We start from the raw sequence: 25,996 nt of genomic DNA, 5'->3' as shown, positions 1-25,996 counted from the left end.
ATATATCATACAATAACATACAATCTCTAGAAGCATACAATATACAGAATCCCATTGCAAGATCATAAACATTTATATATAATCTTGAACTAGGAAAAGGAATTTTTTCAAGATTATATCTATTCTTCTTAAACCAATTTTATTATAAAAATAGACTAATATTAGCAACACAATAATAGATACAGACTAGAGGACTTCTAAGAAAAGCAGGTGATAGCATAAATTTGACATTTAATGGAAACTAATCTGTAATTCCCTGAAAGCCTTCTTTAAACCAAGCAATATTGTGGTTGCTGGTTTTGTTCGTAACAACACAGAGCACAACCGACCAAACGACTGCCAAAGTCCTGCCATCCTTACAGTCACTACTTGTGAGCCCACTATTGTACCCACTGGGTCAGTCTAGCTCGTGGAGGGTCTTTTTTTCCCAGCTGACCCTCTGCTTCATCAAGCATGATGACCTTCTCTAGGGACTAGTCCTTTCAGATAACCTGCCCAAACCAGCCTTTAGCTTAATTAAGAAAGAACAGCTACTTAGAATATAGTGCCCTTTAAGAGTCATCCAGTTGGGATTAAATGGACAAAAGCATTTAAAAGACTAGATAGCAAACTTAGGGGCAGTGAGTTTATGTTACGAGGGGAGGGACCTTTCAGACAGACTCCATGGTTGTGATCAACATCTCTGAATCCCACATACGTAGCATGGATTGCTACATGCTCTGCTGTGTGCATTGACAACAATATAAAGAAATTAATTTTTAAAAAAGTAACCTGTAGGATATCATGCAGGCTACTTGCCATCCAATTAGTTGTCAGGATTCTCAATGAATTAACAGGAAATCATTAGATATAATTAAGAGCTTAACCAAAGATTATAACTATGACTTATATAAATAGTTTCTGTAGAAACATGTTTGTTTTGGTGATCATTTAATTCTTAGTTATGTAAGCTACACATAAATAGTCAAACTATTCTGAAGGGAATAGATGATGTCAAAGAGGGCTTTTTCTCCCCCTACTCTGAGCAGTATTGTACAATGTTGTACAACAGGTTTTTATAATAAAATGTACCACACCGCAGAATTGAAGATTTGTTCCTTTATCAAAAACTACCTTATACTAATTACAATTTGATAGGTCAGCTAGGTGGTAAGGGACTCTTGATGCCTAGAAATTTTTAAACAACCTCACAACAAATTTCAAGTCAATTTAGGTCACTGGTATATAATTAAATAATAACCCTTTTTCAATTTGTTGGTGTTGTGTACCATTGAGTCACTGTGACTATCAATTTACAAGGCTGAACAGCCTATGAATGCTTATGAATTGTATTTGATACTAAATTTATACCTGTTCTATAAACCCACTTATTTATCATTTCACAAATCATATTTTAATATGTACAGAAATTCTGAAAACTCAGTTATTGTTTTTTAAAAGTTAAAGTTCTTTAACAAGAAAATGTTTCTCTGGAAAATTATGACATTACAATTTTAAATGGGATGTTTTTCAAAAAGTCTAGCATGTAATAAGCATAAAAAGAATCAAAGCTTTAAATTGTGGTGTTGACTAGGAATATTGAAAATATATTGAATATATCAGGGACTGCCAAATGATAGAAGAAATCCATCTCGGAAGATGTACACCCAGAGAGCTTCTCAAGAGCATAGATAGTGAGACTTCATCTCCTATATTTTAGGATGATATGGAGGCTCCAGTCCACAGAGAAGGACGTCATGTTTGGAAAAGCAGAAAGTCAGCAAAAAAGGGGAAGCTCTCTAACAAGATGAATTGACACAGTCACTGCAGCAATGGGCTTACACACAACAGACATTGTGACGCACAGGACTGTGGACAGAGTCTTGCTCTGTTGTACACAGGGTCTCTATGAGTGGGAGCTTGCACTAAAGTAGCTAATGAACAACAATTATTTGAAAAAAAAAAACAAACAGATGAACAATGGAAGGAACATGTAAAGAAATTAATAATATAAACCTGGAAAGGAAGGAACAAAGGAGAATCTCACTTCTATTGAGTCTGTGGCTCAGTTCTTCCGAGATGTTAACAGTTTAATAGTGAGTGAGAACTTTTATTTTGAAGTGTTAATATCAATTGTTAATGCACCCTTTAAGGAGTTAAGAAACCAACTAACCTTTCCCCTTATAAGATTAATTTGCTGTAACACTTTTTAGAGCTAAGTCTTTGTTGTTTATGTTCTTGGGTATTTCAAGTTGCCTATGACTCATAGAGACGTTACGAACAACAGATGTGAATCTTGCCCTATCCTGTGCTATCCTCACAATCTCTGACAGGTTCTGTCCCACTGTTATAGTCAGTCACTGTGTCAATCCATCTCTTCAAGGGTTGTCCTCTCTTTCACTAATCCTTTTAGACTATTTGCATTTGGGTAAAATTTTCCCCATTTGTCAAAATCATAAGGTGAAGTGGGAAGAGTCCTTCATCTTTAGTATAGAATGATCAGTGGATGAAGCAGTAGCTTTTCGAGAGTGACCTTTACTTGAGTACCAATTTTCAGATTTAACAAATCTGATCACGTGGCACATGGTTTATGAAGCATTTTATCTTATGAATCTTCCTTTTCTTTAAACTTGAAAATATATTCAAACTATTTTTGATACTTTTTAATATTCAAGAAGAAAATTCTTTTAATCTGAATTTCTTACTGTTAAGGGAAATTATAAAAGACCAATACTCACATTCATCATAAATAATTCTAGGAGATACAAACTATGTATAATCATTATTTTTCTCACATGTAAAATTTAAAATTCAGCTTTCTGGGTAACTTCAGAGATCGTTAAATCCTGATGCAGTTACTCTTGACTAATTCTCAATTCAAGCATATTATTGCTTTCCACTGTCATTCAGTTTCACAATGAACTGCCAGTCTAATAGGGGAAAGTTCAGAATCTAAGTTATAAATACAACCACCACTGAGATTCAACTACCTAAGAAGTAGCTTAAATATCTTTAAAATAATTTATTGTCCTTATCAAGCTAAGAATAAAATCAACCTCTTGATGACTGAGGAAAATAAAGAAATGTGAAGAATTTTTAGAAATATGAATTCTGCAAAGATCACTAAACTGGTCTTTGGTAAGCACTTTATTACACCAAAGAAGGCACTAGAAGTAAAACCTTTCAATATTTTATTACTCTTAAAATATTTTGGTAAAGTATACAAAACAAACACAAAACATACTTCCATTCAATAATTTTTACATGTACAAGTTCACAGACAATAGTTACACACTCCAAGCTGTGTCGTCATTCTCAGGATCTCTGTCCAGCTTTCACCACTCAGACTTACTACTTTGGACTCTTGGTGCCTTAACACTATCCCATCTGTGTTTAGAGTTACTCCTGTCCATTTGAGCTTATAGAAGTCATTCTTTCAAAAAGCCTGTTAGTCAAGGTAGAGTCTCTATCTAATGGTATAAATTATATAATGTAAAGATAACTTCATGGGATAGTTTTGGCTCAAGTCTTAAAAATCACAAAATCCTCTCTATGTTGATTCATCTAAACAGCCAATAAAATCTTTCAATATTTCTATCTAAACTGTTCAAACGTATTTGTAGCATTATTAGAAAGTCCGAGCTTTCAAAAAAACATTTTCTTGACAACACTAACTCTCTACATGAGTTTGGAGTTTGAGGGTCTGCCTTTAGGCTTTGCAAATCACACTCTCCATTAGTGAGGTTCAGCTTTGATGGGAATCCAGCCTGATATCACAAGGCATGACATTTTCAAATGACACACCTTGTCTTGATGTTAGTCAATGGGATATTCCTATCAATGTGAGAAAATGATGCTTCCCACCCATCCTCTTTCCCAGAGTCTACTTACTGAAAAAGACTCCAAAAGAGTCTAGCATCATTACTCACAGCATGCTCAAATATCCTTGACCGAGAACATGCTATTCTTAACAGTGAGCACTCTTCCATAGCACAGGAGCAGACATTCATTCCGTCCAATGAGTTAGAACATTTTCTAAGACCCTTTCTAACAGACACTTGCATCATGATCAGCTTCGAAGGCTGCAGGTGTCATTACTAATAGATGATGTAGCCAGATAATGTTGTAAATTACTAACCAATTTCTGTACCCCGCTGCCTGTCCAGGTTCAGCAAGCATGAACATTAATAACCTCCACTGTCTCTGGGAATCAGAAATAGAGCAGAGAAAACCAATTGCAAGTTTTAAAAACTGGTCTTTGAAACTCAAACTACAGAGATGAGCCATTTTTAAAAAGGTTTGAGATATTTTTATTTAAGCTCCCAAATCCAGAGCCTAGAAACATTTGAAGCACAATAGTATTGGAGAATGACAGTCACGGATGGGTCTGAAGGATGGGAAATAGTTTCACGTCCTATTTCAAGGTCTGACCCATAGACTGTCCATGAACGGAAGTCACAAGAGAACTAAATTGTCTGTTTTTGTGAAGATAAATCCTACTAGGCAGAATTCTTCTTTGATTCCTAGGGAGACTCTGGGGATGTTAGAGCACAGGGAGCCTTTATAGCACAGTGGGGAAAGCACCTAACTGCTAACCAGGAGGGTTCATGGTTCAAAACCAACAGTCATTCCATGATGGAAAGGGAAGGTAAACTCTTCCAGTAAATGTTACAGCCATTGAAACCCCATGGGTAGTTTTACTAAGACTGTAGAAATTACTTGTAGAGCATAAGAGGGAGTCTCTGGTTGACTGCCCAGCTGCAAGTGTGGAGTTTGAGGCCACCCACAGGTGCCTCAGAAGAAAGATGTGACAATCCAGTTATAAAATATCAGCCACGAAAAACTCACTAGAGGATAATTCTACTCTGACACTTATGGGTCCCTATGAGTCAGAACTGGGGGGCGGAGGGGGGGGAAGAACAAATAACAAAGCCTGGGTTCTATGGAGGAAGTCAGGAAAGAGGTCTACCTAGGGAAGTGCTGGCCCAGTGGCTGCAGGGGTGAACTGCACAGCTTGGCAGGTGGGGGTACAGGGGACAGTGCATAGCCTCAGATTTTCTTGTGTTTCCAGGGTAGTGCCCAAAGAAAGCCAAATATTTGTGATCTCCTAATAGAATCTAAGAAAAAGCTCATCTAGGAACAGCTCATGGTCACAAATAAAAGGATAAAAGGACACAGTTGACCTGAAGCACACATATCCCTCCAGGCCAGAGAGTAACATCAATGTCTTGTGGGCATCGAGCACAAACCAAAGACATCTCTTTCTGTTGCTGTTGTATTTTGCATCCTCTAAGACTAAGGAAAAGCAAATTGCTTTTCTTTCTTGGTTTAATTTTTTGCAATTCTTTTTTTTTTATTTTACACTGGTTTATCTACAAAGTTTGTATAGACTGTCCCTAACAGCAGAGACCCCCTCACCTCCCCAACCCTGTCACTTATCTAACCATGCAGCCCTATGATTACCTCCCTCCTCAGCCCCCTGCTCAGTCCGGACACTTCTCTAAGCTCCTCTGGGTTCTTTGGCATTCTGTGAATACCATTCCAAACATACTCACTTTCAGCAAGACCCCCACCCCTGAATTCAGTGAAAGTAAGTCTACTTCACTCAGTGGAAGATGTGCTCAAACAGAAACCAATTCCAACTGCAGTACAAGTTGGAACAGGCAACATTTTCTTTGGTACCAGCTGCTCCATGAGAGGAGGACAGGTAGTCTCCTCCCCTGCAATCAACTGCCTCTGAAAACCTGCTGGAGGCTCAGCTATGGGTCAGTTCTGACTAGACGGCACTCAACAACACCAACAAGAGTTGGAGCTAAATCAACAATAACTGGCAACAGCATCACAGAAATTAAATTCTATTTGCTGCACACGTCTGATTCATCCCGGGTAGCAAGTATGAATGCAGGTTTAAGTGATTTGAGAGACCCTCCTTTAAAGCAAGAACCCAACATGTGAATGTGAAATGAAGTATTGAGCGATCTTGGAGTGTGGAGCGGTCTGTGCGTGTGAGAGGACCAGAAGCTTCTGCATGTCGCACTGACTTCACATCAGATGCACCTCTGTCTAGTCCAGTGGCCCAGCTCAAAGCCTTCCTTGCAGTCTCATTATCCAGTGCTTAGTATCAAGCAGCCACTCAGTAAATCTTCATTAGTTGTGAATGTTTTTATTGTTTGACTATGTAAGCAGAGTGCAGTGTCCAGGTAGTGAGAATGGCAGTCCTGTGTGTCCATGTCAGTGGCAATCCAGGCTGCAAGTTTGCCCCTCAGCTTCTCAGTTTTCAAATACTCTTTACCATTTGGATTAGAAGGCAGTTGCAACATGCCAAACTATATTTAGTCTGATCTATTTGTTTTCATTGAGCTTTTTCTCCCTCACCTAGTCCCCTCTCTAATTTAGAGTGTCTGCTGTATATTTTCACATGATACGTGATGACTACCGATCCACTGTTTGCCTGGATTGAGCTGGATGGAAATTCAGGTCTGGAAATCATCTACCTGTGTCCATCAACTCACAAGCCCCTAAGCCTCAGGCTGCTGATTCTCCTGTGGAGGGAAAGGTTCGCCAAGGAAGGGTGAGGGTGCAGCTCTGTCTGGGGCACCACGTCTGCTCCACTCAGAGGAAAGCCCCACCGCACCCATCAGCAGCTTTGGGGAGAACACTCTGCTCAGACTTTGAGGATTAGAAGTCACACGAAGTCCAGGCATTAAAACATTAACCTTCCTCTACATTTTAGAAAAGCAATTTTGGCATAATTTTTACCCCAAACAAAAAAAAAAATTTCCTGCCACCAAGTCGATTCTGACTCAAGGGAATGCTGCAAAACAGTAAAGAACAGAACTTTCATTGGATTTAAGGCTATCAATCTTCCCGGGGACAGACTGCCCGGCCTTCCCATTCCAGCCACCAACCTCAGCAGCTTAAGCCTTACTCACATCACCCCCATAAACTAAAAAGTTGAAACTTAGCCAAAGCGAGGTAAGAATTTTACTTAAGAATCACCTGTTTGAAAATCTTAATTTCATCATTTAAATTTATTCTGCACCTCCTCAATTAAGGATTCAAGTAAATTGCTTTTACTCAAATCTCATTTCTGTAATAAAGTTCAGGAATACTAATCTAAGCATCAGAAGAACCAAGTCTTTGGGAAACATAATAGTCTCAACGAAAGTTAGCTCCACAGCCTCATCTCAGCCTTATTGTCTGAGAGATGCACTCAAGTCACCAAGAAAACGATTCCTTAATTCCCCTTTGTTGTTCATGAGGGAAATCAGGCCATTCTTCCAAAGACCCACTCTACTTCCTTTCCCCCTTTGGTTGCTTAGAGACCATGAGATCAAAATTGTGCAATAACATCCAAACTTCATGTAATAGGCTCTCAAAGTTATAATAATAGAAGACATTTTCAAAAGCTTGAGAGCTGGCAGGCAACATCTGTAGGGAGACTGGTTTAATACCTGGTTATGAAGAGGAGGAACCCAAGGAAGAAGTGGAAAGAGAATCATCTGTCACAATACGAAAGGCATGACACGCTGTAGAGAACTGTTCAGATTGTGAAATACGTAAAAGTGACGTTAAAATCAGTTAAACCAAAAAAAGCCTTCCAATAAGCCCAAGCGAGGTGCTTTTTCACCCTGAGAAACACAGGTCTGCAGCCCACGGCCACACCGGGAACACTGACATTATCTTTAGGTTGTGCACAAGGACTAAACAGATAATGGTTATCATAAAACAGATGCTGACAAGAACATAGCCTTCAAACGCGGGTCCATCTTTCTCTTTCTATTACTCATGATCCTAGAGTACATTTTAAAAAAAGCCATTACACTACTGTTGCTATAAATTATTAACAGTCCAGTGAGTTCTTAAGTTGTTTTTAGAAGCCACTGAGTCAGTCCCAGCTCATGGAGACCCTTTTGTATGACAGAATGAAACACAGCTTTTCTGTTGACAGTGTCACGTGCTCACAAATGACTGTGAACCCATTTTAGCGGGAGCCGCGCCTATTCATCTCCCTTCAGGGGATGAAGGCGTACTTCTACAGTTACTTGTAAGAAGATGGGTTCAATAATGTATACTGCATTGCAACAGATGAGGGAGAGAACTGTTTAAAAGGGATATGTGATTAGGTATTATTGTCATCTCAGGAGTCCAGAGCGAAGGCTGCATAGTGGAACGGACCTGGGGGGTGGGATTGTATAACAACGAAAGAATTTTTCTTTTACTTTTCAAAGAGAAGAGCGAACTGGTGGGCGGAGGGGAGGAGTGGGCAGGGAGAAAAGTACAACAATGAATGAATGGAAACCCTAAATCTTCGTAAATGTAAATTCTCATTAAAATTAATAATAATCTTAAAAAATTAAAATTAAAAAAAGAAGCTCTGCTGGAGTTGTCTGTAGGGAGTTACACTGTTAACCCAACACCATGCCTCGCTCTTGTCATTTAAATCTGCCAGGCCTTTCTCTTGTCATTTAATCTACCAGCTGCTCTTCTGAGAAGGATGGACATTCTCTTCCTGTGCAGGCAAAGCCTCGGGAACCAAATGCAAGGTCAGCTATCAGTAGGTTCCAACTTGACGGCAACGAGGGACAAGTTACTTACAGTGTCCAGCACACTCTAGCCATTTATTAAACTATGATTGCTTGTTTTCTATAGAAACAGTTTACATATTATAAGATGTGATAAGTCATAAAGCAAAGTGGCAGTTACTTTTTCTGTACCCAAAAATAAAATTGCTCAAGATAGAGAACTTTATAAAAAGAAAATAAAATACATTGCCACTCTGACACTTTTTCCAAGTCAGATTTGTTTGTTCTTCCTGAAGTCCATGTTTATTCAATTTTTTTCACCAACTCTATACTTCAAATGCATCAGCCATTCTTTAGTCGTCCTTATACATTATCCACATGAGGTGAATGAAAGTGCTGTGGCTTGCATCAGGTGCAACTTAGGCCTCAAAACACAGCCATGCTCTTTAATAATTTACTCAGGTGTTTTTGCAGCAGATTTACCCAAATGCAATGTATCCTTCGACTTCTTGACTGCAGCTCCTTCGGTGGTCATAGCGGATCTAAGCAAAATGAAATTCTTGAAAGCTTCAATACTTCCTTCATTTATCATGATGTTTCTTACTAGTCCAATTGTGAGGACTTCTTTTATCTTTATGTTAAAATGCAATAAAGACTGAAGACTGTAGACTTTGTTCTTTATCAGTAAGTACTTACGTTAAGGCATCTGCATATTACATGTAAGGTTATGTCATCTGTATATTTACATATTTTCAATAAGATATCACCTAATCTAGTGATTAAGACTCTATGTCAAATCCAGTCCTGATGTCAAATTCTTTTTCATATATTATAGCTTCTGGGATCATTTGCACAACAAAGTGAGTAAGTATGGTGAAAAGAAAGAAACCTGACACAAACTTTTCCTGATTTGAAGACCACAAAGTAGTCCCTTGTTCTGGTCAAGCAATTGGCTCTTGTTCCATGTACAGGTTCCAATTGGGTGCAATAAAGTATTCTAGAATATACACTCTTCATAATGCCGCTGATAAGTTTTATGGTCCACATTGGAAGGAATCTTTTTATTGTCAATAACATAGAGTAAATATCTATTATGCTCTGCTTTCAGCCAATATGCATCTGATATCAGCAATGCTATTCCCCAACCCACATCTTCTTCTGAGTCCTACCATAGATTCACAGAAAATCAGAACTAAAATAAACCTTCTTGTTCCTCAATCCCATCAAATTGATTGTGACTCACGTGACAGAGCAGAACTGCCCTAACGGGTATCCTTGACTGTAAGATCTCTAGACTTTTCTCTGGTGGAGACCACTGGGTAGGTTCAAATTGCTAAACTTTCAGTTAGTAATTGAATTCTCACCCACTGGGCCACAAAGGCTCCTAAAATAACTCTCATCTTATTCTGTGAACAACATCCTTGGAAGTCCAATAAGGTCACCTGAAGTCTTTTAAAAAGTATAAAAATATGTCTTGGAAAAAGTGCAGCCAGTGTGTTCTTTGGAGGCAAAGATGGTGAAGCTTTGTCTTTCGTACTTTGGACATGGAGCTAGATGAAACTCTTTCTTGGAAAGGGACATCATGGTTGCAAAGATGGAGGGTCAGTGAAGGAGAGGAAGACCCCCCAAGGAGATGAAGTGACACACTAACTTTGGCAATGGGCTCCAGTGTGTCAGAGGTGATGAGGATGGCACAGGAGAGGGCAGGATTCAAACTGACTGTTCCTAAGGTGACTATGCGTTATGCTCAACTCAACAGCACCTAATGACAACAATGTGTAATCTAACTAATTTAATTGTTCTTGGTGGATCCTAAGACAGCCCTGGTACCATAGTGATTAAAGACTTGATTGGTAACCAAGAGGTTGTGATTAAAATGCAACAAGAGAAAAATGTGGCTGTCTGGTTTTTGGTAATTAATATTTATAATCATGGGAAGACAAAGATATGCTATAGCTATAAGTCAAAGAATTCCCAGAAGCTGACAGACAAGAAATAATCTTCTCTAGAGCTTCAGAAAGAACGTGGCCCAGTCAACACCCTGAAACCAGGACTAGTCACTTACTCATTCAATGTGTTCCAGTCAGAACCAGCTCACTGCTGACCCTCTTCTGGGCTTCCGAGGCTGTAAACAGCGTGGAGGAGATTTCCCATTTTTCACCCTCAAAGTCACTGGTGGATTCAAATGACCACAGAGGCTCAGCCTCTGAGTTAGCAGTGCAACTTCCCATAGACCGTGCCACCAGAGTTCTCTTTCAGAACACCAGCTTCCATGAGTGATACATTTCCATCCTTACAACCTACCCAATTTACGCTCTGTTGTTAAGGCAGCCCTAGGAAACTAATTCCAAATAGACAACAAACAAAATTCAATACCATTGAGTCAGTCCCAACTCATAGCAATCCCACAGGGTTTCAAACGCTGCAATCTTTGGGGAAGTGGACAGTTCATCTGTCTCCCATGGAACCACTGTTGTTATGTGTCATCAGGCCAGAGCTGATCCATAGCTGACCCACGTAGGTTCTCAGAGAAAACCGGAGCAGGTTTTCTGAGGCAGTCAGTTGAAGGAGAGATTGTCTATCTTTCTTCCTCAGAGCAGCTAATGGATTTGAACTATGCATCTTTGGGTTGGCAGCACAACTTCTTACCATTGAAGCCACCAAACTTCTTTATGGAGCCACAGGTAGGTTCTAATTGACAATCTTTTTATTAGCTGCCAAATGTTTAACATCTCTGCCACCAGGGCTCCTTGGAAACCAATACCACTGGTGTTGTTGTGTGTACTGTAGAGTAGGATCCAACCCATAGATGACCTTCCAATAGGTTTTCAGAGCCAGTTAAATTCACATGGCAGGAAACTGCCCATCTTTCTCCCACGTGGCTCCTGGTGGGTTTCAGTCATATAAGTTTAGGTTGGCAGTGCAAATACAGAGATATACAAAAAAAGAAAAAGTGGCGAAAATGAGCTTGTACCTAAGATGTTAGTAGGAGAAACAGCTTTCAATACAAGAGATCTGGCTAACAGAGCAAAGAACTGAGGCCCGGATGTCCTTTTACCCTCACGTCAGGTTTCTTGTTGGTCACTGTACAGTCAATCACTTGATCTTTGCTGGAACCCAAAATAAACATAAGCAGTAAAAGGACAAAGGAGAAACAGAGGGAGTTTCTGTTGACAGAAAACTCTTCTTTTATTGCATCAATCTTGCCAGAACTTTCTGGAGCCTCCCTGACAGGACTCCACAGTAGGGCCGGCAGATGCCTTGTCTTCCCGCCCAGCTGGTGACTTCCTTTGTCTTGTGTCTTTAGGAGCACACAGACCAACAAGGAGACTCCTCATGGGAAGAAGGCTGCAGCAGCTGGGGAACTACAGAAGTCAAGAGCACTCACTGCTCAGACCTTCCAGTTGTGCTATGAGGTAAAGAATCAGAAAAGGAGGGACTGTGGACAGCCTCACTCAGACAGTGTGTCCGTAAGGGACTGTGGCTCATCTGTCGTGGCCTGGCTCGCTCTCACAATGTTTGAAACGTCGTCTCTGGCACCCTGCCTAGCTCTTGCTTATTAATTCCATCTTCAATCACTCCTGGAGGCAGAAAGTGCACTAAGTGTGCATGTCCCGATTTAAGTTAGGTTACAGCGGTGGAAATGCTGCTTCATAGCCTTTCAAAGGCTGCAGTCTTTAGGGGAGCAGATTGCCACTTCTTTGACCCATGATAATACTTTATAGAACTTTTCCCAAAAGTGCTAAGTGGTGGGCTAATGAACAATAAAACCCCATATCAACATACTCACAGTGATATGCAAACAAAGAACATGAGTTTTAAGCGGGGAAACGACAGCCTTTTTAACAAATGGTGCTGGCAAAATTGGAAAAATATCTGTAGAAGACTCAAGCAAGATCCACACCTCACTCCATATAAAAAAACCAACTCAAGGTGGATCATGGATCTAGGACTAAAACCAAGGACTATAAACTTCATTAAAGTAAAGCTTGGAAGAACTCTATTAGTCCTAAACCACAACATAAACAGTCTTCCAAGTATCCCGAAAAATCTACAACCAGGAGAAGATAAAATAGATAAATGGGACCTTCTAAGAATCAAATCCCTATGCACATCCAAAAACTTCTCCAATAGGGTAAAAAGGGAAGCCACAGACTGGGAAAAAGTATTTGGTAATGACATGTCAGATAAGGGACTTATATCTAGAATTCATAAAATACTTGAGCACCACAACAAGATAAAGGTAAATAATCCAATTCAAAAATGGGCACAGGATATGAATAGACACTTCACCAAAGAAGACATTCAGATGGCCAACAAGCACATGAAGAAATGTTCAAAATCCCTAGCTCTAAGAGAGATGCAAATCAAAACAACTATGAGATATCATCTCACCCCAGTCAGAATAGCAAAATTTAACAGACCAGCAAGCAACAAATGCTGGTGAGGTTGTGGAGAAACTGGAACCCTTATTCACAGTTTGTGGGAGTGTAAAATGGTGCAACCACTGTGGAAGGCGGTATGGCGCTTTCTCAAAAAGTTGCAAATAGAGGTACCATTTGACCCAGCAATTCCACTACTGGGAATATATCCCAAAGAGACCATAACTGACATCCAAGCACATATATGCACACCCATGTTTATTGCAGCTCTGTTCACAATAGCAAGGAGTTGGAAACAACCCAGGTGCCCAGCAACAAACGAATGGATAGAGAAGCTGTGGTATATTCACACAATGGAATACTATGCTGCATTGAAAAACAAGAAACTCATGCAATATTATTCAAAATGGGTGAGCCTGGAGGACATTATGCTGAGTGAAATATCTCAGTTGCAAAAGGACAAATATTGCATGGTGCCACTGTTGTAAAATGGGACTGATATCAGGGTTGGGGTAAGACTGAGAAAAACTGGATAAATTGTGTATACTGCACTGAAACACATGAGGGAGTGAATAATTTAAAAGTGATGTATGATAGGGTATTATGGTTATCTCAAGAATCCACAATTAAGGTTGCATAGTGGGGTGTGGGGGGGGATTGTGTCCCAGGGAGGGAGTGTTTCTTTTACTTTTGAAAGAGAGGGGCGAACTGGCGGTGGGGGGGGGCGCTGGGCAGGGAGAGAAGTGCAGCAATGAATGAATGGAAATCCAAGATCTCTGTAAATGCTCATTAAAATTATGAAAAAAAACCCCACAAAAAACCAAAACTACATCATGTCCAAATAGGTATTTTCCAAAGATTGTATTACACGTGATTATTATGTTTCAAATATCTATTTATGTTTGGAGATTGAAAATCCAGTGTTACACAGGTCACAAACCCAATGTATTGATGTCAAAAACCAGGGAAGTGAAAAAACCTAAAGGAACTTCAATGGAGATTTGACACGCAGAGTGCAAATGTGCCAAAGAAAAGGCTTGAGACTAACATTTATATCAAAAAAGAAAAATATTTAATAAGACATAGTGAAAGATATAAAAGACAAAGTTATTCTAACATAAACAGGCAATGTGTAAGATATTGTATACGTAATGTCAAAGTTGTAGGACATTGGAGTGCATAAATAAAAGCAAAATAAAAGCAAAAGCAACATTCACTTAAAATTCCTTTCCTACTTTCTACCAGAAACATCTTTAGCTACATTTATAAAATCCAATTCTAAAAGCACACCAAAGTAGAGCAAAGTGAAGAACAAAGATGCTAAGACTATCTGTTTAGACTAAAAAATGTTACAGAAAAGTAGAGAAATCCAATTATAAATCAAGTTAATATGACATTTTAATGAATTAGAAAAATCCTTTTATTAAATAAAATTGTTATTTAAGGCATGTGGGCAGAAGTAGAGTAATACTTTTATTTTTAAATCCAGAGGATTTTTAGGGTAATATTCTTTCTCTGAGACAGCATGATTCAACAAATATCTTAGCTGAAGAAAGTGTCCAGTTTGAGAGCATAAAAAGAATAACAAAAGTAATGTCATTAAACTTACAGACTTATTTTCATCTTAACACTATAAATCAAATCATTGGAAGAAGAAACATAATATTTGACAATAGATGTAGAATTCATGAAGACCTACAAATAAATTATAAAGAAAGAGAAAAAAAGACACCCCTATTTGAAAAAGGGTCATCAACATGAACAAGCAATTAACAGAAGAGAAAACCAAAATGACCAATAAACATAAGTTGATCAACCTCCTTAGCAATCACTTCACATCCATCAAATTGCCAAAATTATAAAAAGATCACCATCAAGTGCTGCTGATGTAAACCTATGAGAATTGCTATTGTCTTCTGAGGGGTAGATAAATCTGTATAACCAATGTGAGAGCACTTTGGCACTACCTGGTAAAGCTGAATGTGAGTTCATCCTATGACCCAGCAATGTCACGCCTAGGATTTGTACTAGAAGAGTCCTGGACCAGCAAGGCATCTTGTGCAATAATGTTTATTGCAGCACTAGATTTCTCTAATGGTTATGAGTAGGAAAAGGAACCATGATGGTTAAAGCACTTGGCTGCTAACTGGAAGTTTGCATTCACTCAGTAGTTCGACAAGAGGAAGACTCGGTTGTTCACTTCCATAAATATTACATCCTTGAAAAACCTATGGGAAAGTTCTGTTCTGTGGCAGGGCTATTAGAAGTGAAAAACTGACTCAGTGTCACCAAACAAGAGCAGCAATATAGGTAGAAAAGAAGAGATACAAGTTCAATGAAAGGTACACAGTAATCTCCAATTTATGTATAATGTTTTATTTCTTAAGCAGAGTGTTGAATGTATAGTTTTTGTTTTGTCTTATATTATTGTCTATGCTTCTTTTGTTTGTCTCAAACTCATAACACAAGTTAAAAATATAGAGTGACTTACCAAACTGTCCACATCGATGCTGGAGTTTACAGCCCACTGCAAAGTGCTCATGATGTTCATAGCTAATGTGAGAATAATACCAACTGTTGCTTGTCCATCACCTATAGGCGGACAAAAGATATTTTAAGAATCGTAATTGTTAAAAAAAGTAAACAAGGCTTATACTATTTCTCTATAAAGTGAGTCATTTTGTTTATGCCTCTTCTGACACATCCCACATTAAAGCCACATTTCAATGTTGTGCTGATTTTAATCTTCTCCCTTTCATCTCAGTTAGACAAGACAGTTACCAGTAGTATTTGTGCTCTGTTCATAGTAAGTGTTAAATCAATGATCTAAATCAAAGAATGATTCCATATTAAGAAAAAAAAAGGGGTGGGGAAGTTGTTAGTGTTAATGCTTAAGATCTCAGTGCCACCAAAGCTTGCAAAGAAGCATTCAGAGGGAGTGGAATCCTATGTCTAGAAGAGCTCCTCTGCAGAAAATCCAAGAGCAGGGGGACAATGAGTCTGAGCAGTATCCATAGATGTTAGATGCACTTCCTGTCTTAGCAAGTAAAATATTTTCTACCAATGCTGTTGAGAAGAAAGCAGACTAACAGCCCTATGGTTATTATACTCTGATTTTGTCACTTAGGAAAAGGAAGATCGTCTTCCCTGTTTAAAAAAAATCTAGAAAGAACAATGGTTAATTAGAATCAGTCATTTTCTGAGCTATTCATTTATTGATAATAAATATTCAGTACTGCAGACATAAAACTTTTCAAAGGGATAATTTTCATTTTATTATAAACAGGTTGCCAAGACTCAACTGAAGAGCATTCTTGCATTTAAACTTCTAGATAAAACTGTTATGCCATTCTAGCAGTGGAAGAAACACCAATAAGTGAATTTTTTATTTCTATAATTCCTCTAACAAAAGACAAGCCATAAATAATAGGTATCTGTCTTTAGTAAAAAGTCACCTATTAAAATTGTTGTTGTTATTGTTGTTGTTAGGTACTGTCACATTGAGTATGACCCATGGCAACCCTATGAGCCCTCCTGTCCTATCCTGTGCCATCCTTAAACTTCTTGACACCTTAGAGCCTGTTGTGGCAGTCACTATGTCAGTCCACCTGGTCGAGGGTCTTTCTCTTCCTCGCTGATTCTCCATCTTTCTGAGTATCATGTCCCTCTTCGAGGAATAGCTCCTCCTTGCAACTTGCCCTAAGTATGTGAGGTGAAGCCTCATCATCTTTATTTCCAAAGAGAACTCTGGCTACACCCTCTCCAAGACATATTTGTTTGTTCTTTTGGCAGTCCATTGGATGTTTAATGCTCCTCTCCAATGCCACGGCTCAAAGGCATCAATTCTTCTTGTGTCATCCTTATTCATTGTCCAACTCTCAGATGCATAGCAAGTGACTGAAAAGACCATGGCCTGAATTAAATACACCTTGGTACTCAAACTGACATCATTACTCCTCAATAATTTGAAGAGGTCCCTGACTACAGACTTTCCCAGTGCAATGTGTCAACTGGTTTCCTGACTGCTGGTACCAAGGGTGTCAATTGTGGATCCAAGTAAGAGGAAGTTGTTGGCAGTTTCAATCTTTTCTCCATCTACCATGATGTTGCCTATTGGCCCAATGATAAGAAACTTTGTTTTCTTGACATTGAGATGCAATATATACTGAAGGCCATGTTCTTTGCTCTTCTGCAATAAGTGCTTCAAGACCTCCTCACTTTCAGCAAGTAAGGTTGTGTCATCTGCATAATGTAGATTATTGATAAGTCTGTCCCCTCTCAGATTCAGATGCCTAATTCCTCTTCATAGAATCTATCTAACTTCTCAAATACAGACTGCATAGGTATGGAGAGAGAATACAACCCTATTGCATTACTCATTTGGGAGCTTAAAATTTGAAGTTTAAGCAATAATAATAATGTACAATATAACACTTATTATATACTTACATTGGACCAATATAATATTGTATATTATACAATGCACTATACTATACTAAGAGCTTTGCAGAAATCGTTACATTTAACACTCACTATACCCTATGGGGGGGGGGGGACCTAAAAACCAAACAAATCGACATCAAGTCAGAACCAGTTTAACTGACCCTCCAGTGGGTTTTAAGAGCTGTAAACTGCATGGGAGGAGATTTTCCATCTTTCTCGCTCAGATTCAAAACTGCCTGTCTTTAAGTTAGAAGAACCAGCCCATGAAGTAAGAACTATCAACAGAAGAGTAAAATGAAGGGCTCTGAGAGGTTAATTACATGTGCAAGTCAATATAATTGAGAGCTCTTTAGTAAAGAGCTCTATTCTTTCAAAGACAAGACTCCTTAACAATGTGATAGTGAAAAGATAGTTTCCCCTTTTAATCAGAATTCATTTAGAGTTTATTTTGTTTTTTTTTAATCTGACACTATCTATATTTCAAGTTTATTTTTCTTTTCCCTAACTACAAAGACATGGAAAAAAGAGAGAATTGTAAAGAAGGAATCAACTCAAGTCTTTTGAAGCACCAGCAGGTATTCAGAGGCATAAACTGCATGGGAGCAGATTGCCCATCTTTCTCTAGTGGAGCAACTGGTGGATTTGAACAGTGTGCTTTTGGATTGGCAGTGCAGCTCCGTATCCACTACGTCACCAGGGATAACACAATACAAAACTCTAACTCAGTGAAATCACTTGCTCGGCAATATATTAATAAACATATGAAATCATGTGTTCAGCAATACACCAATTTTTAAATTTATTCATTAACGAAAATAATCTGTTGAAAAAGATTTACATTTTTAATCTTCAACAGAATTACAGGGAGGTCTGATGGCCCAGTGAGTACAGAGTTGCACTAGTAACCCTAAGGCATGTGGTTTGAATTCATCAGCTAGCAGGTCCACAGGAAAAAGATGGGCAATCTCCTTCCATGTGATTTGTAGCCTCTTAAAACCTGCTGCAGGGGTTTAGCTGTGAGTTAGTTCCAACTTGATAGGGCAAAACAACAATTAAGTGTTAGGCCTCAAATACCGGTCAAGTTTAAATGAAATAGGTAAATAATTTGTTCACAGTACCTGTTGTTAAAATGGAAATGAAGGTAACAGCAATGAAGAAGACGACAAAAATAATTTCAATTCTCATTTGGAACCAGCGAAGTGTGGACAGGAACAGGAACCAGTTAGCAGTGTGCAAATTCAAAGCTTTGTGGAACAGAGTTTCAAAGTAAGGCTGACGGCCAAAGGCACGGAGTGTCCAGAGTCCTTTCAAGCTTGTCACAAGATGAGTGAAAATTGGACTCCTGGCTGTGAATTATCCCCACAGAAAACAAGACAAATTGTGTAAATATAGAATGTAAATCAGGCATTGTACCTGAAAAGTCTAAAAGAGTAAGTACAAAGCAAATGTCATTGGCTAGCTTTCCATTCTAGTGCTATCTCTTAATAGATGTTACTTGTTATAATTTTAAATGAATCACTTTCTGACTTGGTCACCATGAATGAGAACTTACTAGAGAACATTTTCTAATTTATCGTTGGAAAGCAGTTACTGAAAAAAAAAAAAAGCTGTTACTTAAAAATGTGCTTCCCAAGAGCTAAAACAGCATCGGGGACACACAAAACCCACAAATTTTAACACACAAAAGAAGGGTATCTGAAGACAAAAAGCCAGAGGAAAGAATTCTGTCCAGAATTTTCTGGGAACCCAGAGAAGCCTGTACGTAGTATTAAAACTATTATAAAATATTAATATAAAATTACTGTTGATATGAACTGTCAATTCAGCCCTACTGAATTGACACAACCAACTCTCCAGTGGGTTTTCAGAGGTGGTAAATTGCATGGGCAGAAAGAGCCAGTCATTCTCCCATGAAAAAACAAACCACCTGTTTTAGGGTTGACGGTGTAACACTTTACCCACCAGGTCACCAGAGCCCCTACTATATAATAGTAGTGCTATTTAAAAATTTAATATTTATAATTTTGAAAAAAATTCAGAATTAATGAATATCTTATGCCCAGATGACAAAAGCAGTTTGCACTTGATTTCTAACCCAAACATTGGTGGTTCAGATCTCCCCCCAGAGATGTCACGGAAGAAACATTTGACAATCAACTTCCTTAAAGATCATTTCCAAGAAAACTCTATAAAGCTGCCACATGGGGTCCCATGAGTCAGAACAGATTCAGCAGCAGTGAGGTTTGGGGTTTTTGTTTATTTGCTTTCCTGTTTCTTCTATACAGTGATCCGAGAACATTCTAATAGTTTAGTGTGTAGTTGTGCTTTGTGTGTTTTTTTTTTAATACAGAATGTGGTAAAGGAAATAGCAATATACAATAAAGATCTGTTTAGACATTATAATAAGTTAACTGCATCAATTAATGGTAGTTTTGCCTATGAATTTTTGCCTTAAAAATATCAATGACATTGGTAAACTTTCACGTAAATAAAAGATTACATTTTAAAAAAATATTTGTTTTAAAACCAAAAAGAAGGCACATAGTCTTAATTAGCAAAACCAATTCATTTGTATTTTGTAATTCACAACTTACTTAAACATACGTTTTTAAAAGTCATTATGACATACTGTAAGAATTTAAAACAGGAAGGGAAAAATAGTCTTGAAAAAGTCAATACGGGATGAAACGGAATTACAAATATTTCATGTGGAGCTTTTCCAAAGCAAGTCGTGTCTAGGTAGCCATCATACCTTCAGATTCCATTTGCTTGAGTTGCTGGGAGGTGTGGAGGAAGTATGCTCTCAATAAAATAAATGCGACCATCACAGGCACCGTTGCTAGGAAGATGTAAGGTTGTAAAACCGAGACGACTGCTACAGCACCAATTACAATTAATATCAACTGTAGGATCAAAGAAGCGTGGTGGTGAGCAAACATTGTCATGTTGCAAAACACAGAGGTCTGCCTGTGATTCATCTGGTAAATAAGCTTCCCCCTCCCCACAAACCACTTGGTTCTCAGGAAAGGCTATGGGTTTTATTAGGCAGCCAACCATCTCAAAGTACATTTGTCTCAGATTTTATAGACATTTTAAAAAAATCTCAGAGGTTCTGGACAATAACTTTAATGACATGTTTAAAAACGTGCTGTGCTCTGATCTCGAGGGCGTCTCATTTACCAGATACTTTAAAGTACGAAAAGACTGATATTTTTTTAAAAATTAATGCAAATGTTTTCCACCAGACTTCTTAAAAAATAGGTTTTCCTTTTGAAAGAGTTTTAATATTAAGGGGATAATTCCAAGACTTTCTTCAATTTGTAAGAATTTAGAGATGAGTCTTGAAGCTTTTTGAGTCAGAAAGATCTAACTTTAAAAAGACTTGATTATTTCCACAACTTACCTAACCTTTTTAAGCCAGTTTTCTCATGTTTTAATTGAATGTGAATATATATATCTATACACACACACAGACACACACATACATGGAGACCGTAAATTTTACTCTCTTTCCCAACTTCTCCTCTCCCCTTGTTTGAGAACTTACTTTCCCCTAGAGCCTCGGAATTGGAGCTCTTGTTGTATATTCCATAGAAAGCTATGCAATGAACCTCCAAGCGGACAATATCCTTCTGTGTAATTTACACCCTCAGATCCAATGAGAGTCAACTATAAATTGGTTCCAACTCACCAGCAATGAGTTGAGATTGCAAAAGAGATTTGGGGGGATGACTGATATAAATCAGCTCTAGGAAATCCTTCTTTCTCTCATTTTCCACCAATCTGTATTTCAGTCAAACTCACTTATGATTAATATCTCTTCACATTGTGTACTAAAGATAGATTCCTATTGATCATCTCCGAAAGAAGTTACCAAAATGTTGTCAGAGAGAAGTTACCAAAATGTTGTTTTTTGAATATCAAGTTGAAGACTGAAATTCTATTTCTATGTAACATTAAATTCAGACATTTTGAGATGGAGGTAATGGCCTAATATTCACATCTCAAGAATCAATTTTAATAAACTCCAAAAATTTGTTCTGTGAAGTCAGAATGGATTCACAACGGATCCTCCAGTGGGCTTTTAGAGGCTATTAATCATGCTAGAAACACTGATCTATTCAAACTTCTAGAAAGGCGTCACCTTTGGATTAGGAAACCAATTCATTAAGGACTAAGTCACAAGAATTCCTTATTTGAATAAAGTGTAAGTAAAGTTAGTAAAAGAAATCCCACTACCATGGAGTGGATTCTAACAGTGATCTTGCAGCACAGAGTATAACTGCCTACAGCAAGCATTTGACTTTCTCCTGGAGAAGGACTGATAATGTTTGAACCACCAGCATTTTGATTAGTGGCCGCAGCATTACCGGGATACTTCAAAGCTAGTAACAAGGATTAAAAAAAGAAGGCGTCTCCAGTTTGGAAGCTCATGTGTGAAGCAGTTGGATTCTGGAGGGTAAGGAATCTTGTTTTAGTTGAATGTTGGGTGTAAACTGCTTGATGGTTTTCTATTTTATTTCTTTTTATTTTTATTATTTACTTTATTTTTTTATTTAGTTCACAATCATTTGTGAGCTGTTTGGATTTAGTGGATTTAGCTATTAACCAGCTGTGGGTTGGAAGCTTCTTGTTCGAGTCAATCAGGATCTGGTGGGTCGGCCTTTGTATTTAAAAGTCAGTTGTTAATTATTCTAATTGGTGGTAATTGTATTTGAGAAGAACATTCTTCTAAGTGGTACAACACCGGTCTGTCAGTTTGCTGTACCGAGACTAACTTGGAGTTTCTGTGATGTTGAATGTTGTGCCACTGGTTTGTCAAACGCTATAATGCTTACCCATGGTGGATAGTGTTTGGTGGAGCTCCCAGATGAAGACAGGCTTGGAAGCAAGATTGTTTTTCACTTCCTAAATAACAAGCCTTTGGAAACTCTATGAACATTAGAGAAACAGTGATAGTTTATTGAACAGGGTGCAGATCTTTTATTCAGAGGGTCATTATGAGTTATGCTCAACTCAATGATACTTAACAACAACAAAAAGCACTTAGACAATTCTCTACCAGATGATTCCCTGAAATACATAACATTTTGATAGGGGAGAGTGGTAAGAGGCATATAAACTCTTTGAATGGGTTGCTGTTGTTGTTGATTGCTGTTGAGTTGAGCATGAGTCATAGCAACCCTATGAACAAAAGGCCTAAAGCCTTTCTATAGCTATCATCATTTATCAAATTTCGTAGAGTTTTCAGAGGCATGTTGTTTAGGAAGTGGATGCCACTGTAATTAAAACCACAGAGAATCATATCTCAGTGATTGAGTGACATTTTCTATAGGAAAATGCTTTAGGTCTCCAACTATAAAATTCTGAAATACTAGTCTTCAATCATTAAAGAAATTCTGAGATTAAAAAAAAGAAATACTGAGAAATGTGTCTTGTGCTAGACATTAGATTATTATTGCACATATGTTGTTGTTGATTGCCTTTAAGTCGAGCATGACTCATAGTGATACTTTGAACAAAAGGCCTGAAGCCTCTCTACAACTATTGACATTTATCAAAGTTCATAGAGTTTCCAGAGGCAAGATTGTTTAGGAAGTGGATCTCGATTACATTCTTGCTGTAGAGCAATGACACATCTTACCCTTCATTTAACCAAATCCAATCCATTGCCAACTTCTAACAATCATATAGGATAGAGAAGTGTCTGTAGGGTTTCCAAAACTACAACCTTTATGGAGCAGACTAATCTTGCTCCTACTAGCAGAGCGGCTAGTAGATTCAAAATGTCACAGATTCAGTTAGTTCAGTGCTTAGGCACTGCACCACTAGGCTAAAGCCCTAGTTATTATTTGAAAAAGTGCTTCTTCAAAGGTGGACTACAGACGCTTCACCAAAGAAGACATTCAGATAGTGAACAAACACATGAAGAAGTATTCAAAATCCCTAGCTCTAAGAGAGATACAAATCAAAACAATTATGAGATATCATTTCACCCCAGTAAGAATAGCAAAATTCAACAGAGCAGCAAACAGCAAATGCTGGTGAAGTTGTGGAGAAATTAGAACCTTTATTCACTGTTCGTGGGAGTGTAAAATGGTGCAACCACTATGTAAGGCAATAGGGCACTTTCTCAAAAAGTTGCAAATAGAGATACCATTTGACCCAGCAACTCCACTGCTGGGAATATACTCTAAAGACACCATAACTGACACCCAAGCAGATATATTTCCACCATATTTATTGAGGCTTTGTTCACAATAGCAAAGAGTTGGAAACAATCCAAGTGCCCATTAACAAATGAATGGATAGAGTAGCTGTGATATATTCACACAATGGAATACTATGCTGCATTGAAAAACAGGGAACTAATGAAATATTATACAAAATGGGTGACCATGGAGGACATTATGCTGAGTGAAATATCTCAGTCACAAAAGGACAAATACTGCATAGTGCCACTGTTGCAAAACAGGAATGGCATCAGGGTTGGGGGCAGCCAAAGAAAAGATGGGATAAATTATGTATACTGCATTAAAACAGATGAAGGAGCAAACTGTTTAAAGGAATATATGATTATGTATTATTTTCATGACAAGATTCCAGAAAAAGAAATGTAAAGTATAGCAAAGATTTTTTCTTCTTTTCAAAGAGAAAAGTTAACTGGGGGTGAGAGGTGGACAGGGAGGAAAATGTGCAAAAATGAATGAATGGGAAATAAAATTAAATGGGAAGAATATGTTGTATATATATCACGTTCAAAAAAGAAGAGGGAGAAAAAAAGGTGGATTATAGTTTTCTAATCCCGGCGAATTATTCCCCAAAATAGGGCCTTTGTGGAAATAAAAGAGAAACAGAAAGACACACACATACAGAGAGAGAGAGAGAGAGAGAGAGAGAGAACTCTAAATTTCAAGTAGTATTAGGCAATAGGATTTGAATAGGTTCTCATATTAAATACCAGTGTGCCTGAACCACTCATATGCCAGGTAGTTATACTGAGGTGGTAACTTATTAGTTGCTATAACCCTGGGACTATACTACCAATATGTCAAATACCAGCAGGGTCACTGATGCTGGATAGGTTTCAGTAGAGTTTCCAGACTAATATAGACTAAGAAGCAAGACTGGCCATATGCTTCTGAATAACAAGCCTTCAATAACCTTACGGAAAATGGAAGAGCACTCTTGGACAGATTGTCAGAAGATGAACCCATCAGGTTTGAAGGCACTCAAAACACAACTGGAGAAGAGCTGCCTCCTCTAAACAGTCTACCATGATGACGCCAATGACATAAAGCTTTCACCCAGTGAAAGATCTTCATTGCCTGATGAGGCAAAACTCCAAATAAGGAGAAGCAGCTGCAAACATCCATTGATTATTGGAACATGGAAGGTGCAAAGTATGAATCTAGGAAAACTGGAAGCTGTAAAAAATGAACTAGAACTCATAAAGATCGCTATCATTAGTGAGCTGAGATGGACTGGTCATTTTGAACCAGTCATATGATCCACTGTGCCATTCAGAAAGAGCATTTCAAGATCCATTTTGAAGTACAATGGTAAGATGACTGACAGGACACAGTCCAAATGCATACAAGGACATTCTATTAATACGACTCATATATATCCTATGCACACCAACCATGAAAGCCACAGATGAAGGAACTGAGAACTTCAACCAACTGCTGCAGGCTGACATTGACTGAACATGCAATCAAGATGCATTAATAATAACTAAAAACAGGAATGAAAAGCTGGAAACAAGAACTAGTAGTTGGAGAATATGGTCTTGGTGAAAGAAATGAGCCTAAAGATTGTATTACTTTGTACAATGAATAATTTCTTTATTTCAAACACTTAAAAGCAAACGAACCACAAGCCAACACCAAACAGTAACTGTCCATATGGACTTCACCTGATGGACTACACAGGAATCAAAATTACTACATCTGTGAAAAGAGATGTTGGAAAAGCTCAATAAAAGTAGGCAAAATCAGGCCAGGATCTAACTGTGGAACAGACCATCAACTTACTAGTATGCAATTTCAACTTACAGAAAATAAAAACAAATTAAAAAGTTGAGAATCAGCATACGACTTCTAATGTATTCCAATTGAATTTAAAAACTATCTTAGGAATAGATTTTATGCACTAAACATTAATGACCAAAGACCAGATGAGCTGTGTGGAATGGCGTGAAGCACATCATCCAAGAAGAAGTCAAAGGGTTATTACAAAGATAAGGTAAAAACAAACAAACAAACAAAAACCCCAAAATGGATGTCCAAAAAGATCCTAAAACTTGCACTGGAACCAAAAAGAAGCTAAGACAAGGGAAGGCATGCTGACCTAAGACAGCTGAACTGCAGATTTCAGAGGGCAGCTCAAAATGACAAAGAAAAGTATTATAATGAAAAATGCAAGGGGCTGGAGTTAGAAAACCAAAAGGAAAGGACACGCTTGCCTTTGTTCCCAAACTGAAAGAACTGAGGAAAGAAGTCAAGTCTTGAACTGTAACACTAAAGCATTCAATGGGCAAAATATTGAATGATACAGGAAATATCAAAAGAATATGAAAGGAATAAATAATGTCAGTGTGCCAAAAATAATTGGCCAACACAAATGATTTTAGGAAGGGTTGTTTCTTGAAGGCACACAGTTCAA

At 38.1% G+C, this 25,996-nt stretch overlaps 1 protein-coding gene across 1 annotated transcript in view; it reads right to left on the bottom strand.

Moving 5' to 3' along the window:
* The window catches only part of CFTR (cystic fibrosis transmembrane conductance regulator (ATP-binding cassette sub-family C, member 7)), a 177,326-nt gene that overhangs the window by 30,307 nt on the left and 121,023 nt on the right, over nucleotides 1-25,996 (bottom strand). The window contains exons 18-20 of the mRNA XM_006882697.1: nucleotides 20,082-20,232; nucleotides 18,448-18,675; nucleotides 15,378-15,478 (exon numbers count right to left, since the gene is read on the bottom strand). Of these exons, the coding sequence (XP_006882759.1) occupies nucleotides 15,378-15,478; nucleotides 18,448-18,675; nucleotides 20,082-20,232 (480 nt within the window). The remainder of the gene's footprint in view (nucleotides 1-15,377; nucleotides 15,479-18,447; nucleotides 18,676-20,081; nucleotides 20,233-25,996) is intronic.

Source organism: Elephantulus edwardii, unplaced genomic scaffold (assembly GCF_000299155.1).
Source record: "Elephantulus edwardii isolate Elephantulus edwardi_28Jun2011 unplaced genomic scaffold, EleEdw1.0 scaffold00022, whole genome shotgun sequence".
Taxonomy (NCBI): Eukaryota; Metazoa; Chordata; class Mammalia; order Macroscelidea; family Macroscelididae; genus Elephantulus; species Elephantulus edwardii.
This window is presented reverse-complemented; position numbering and strand designations above follow the sequence as displayed.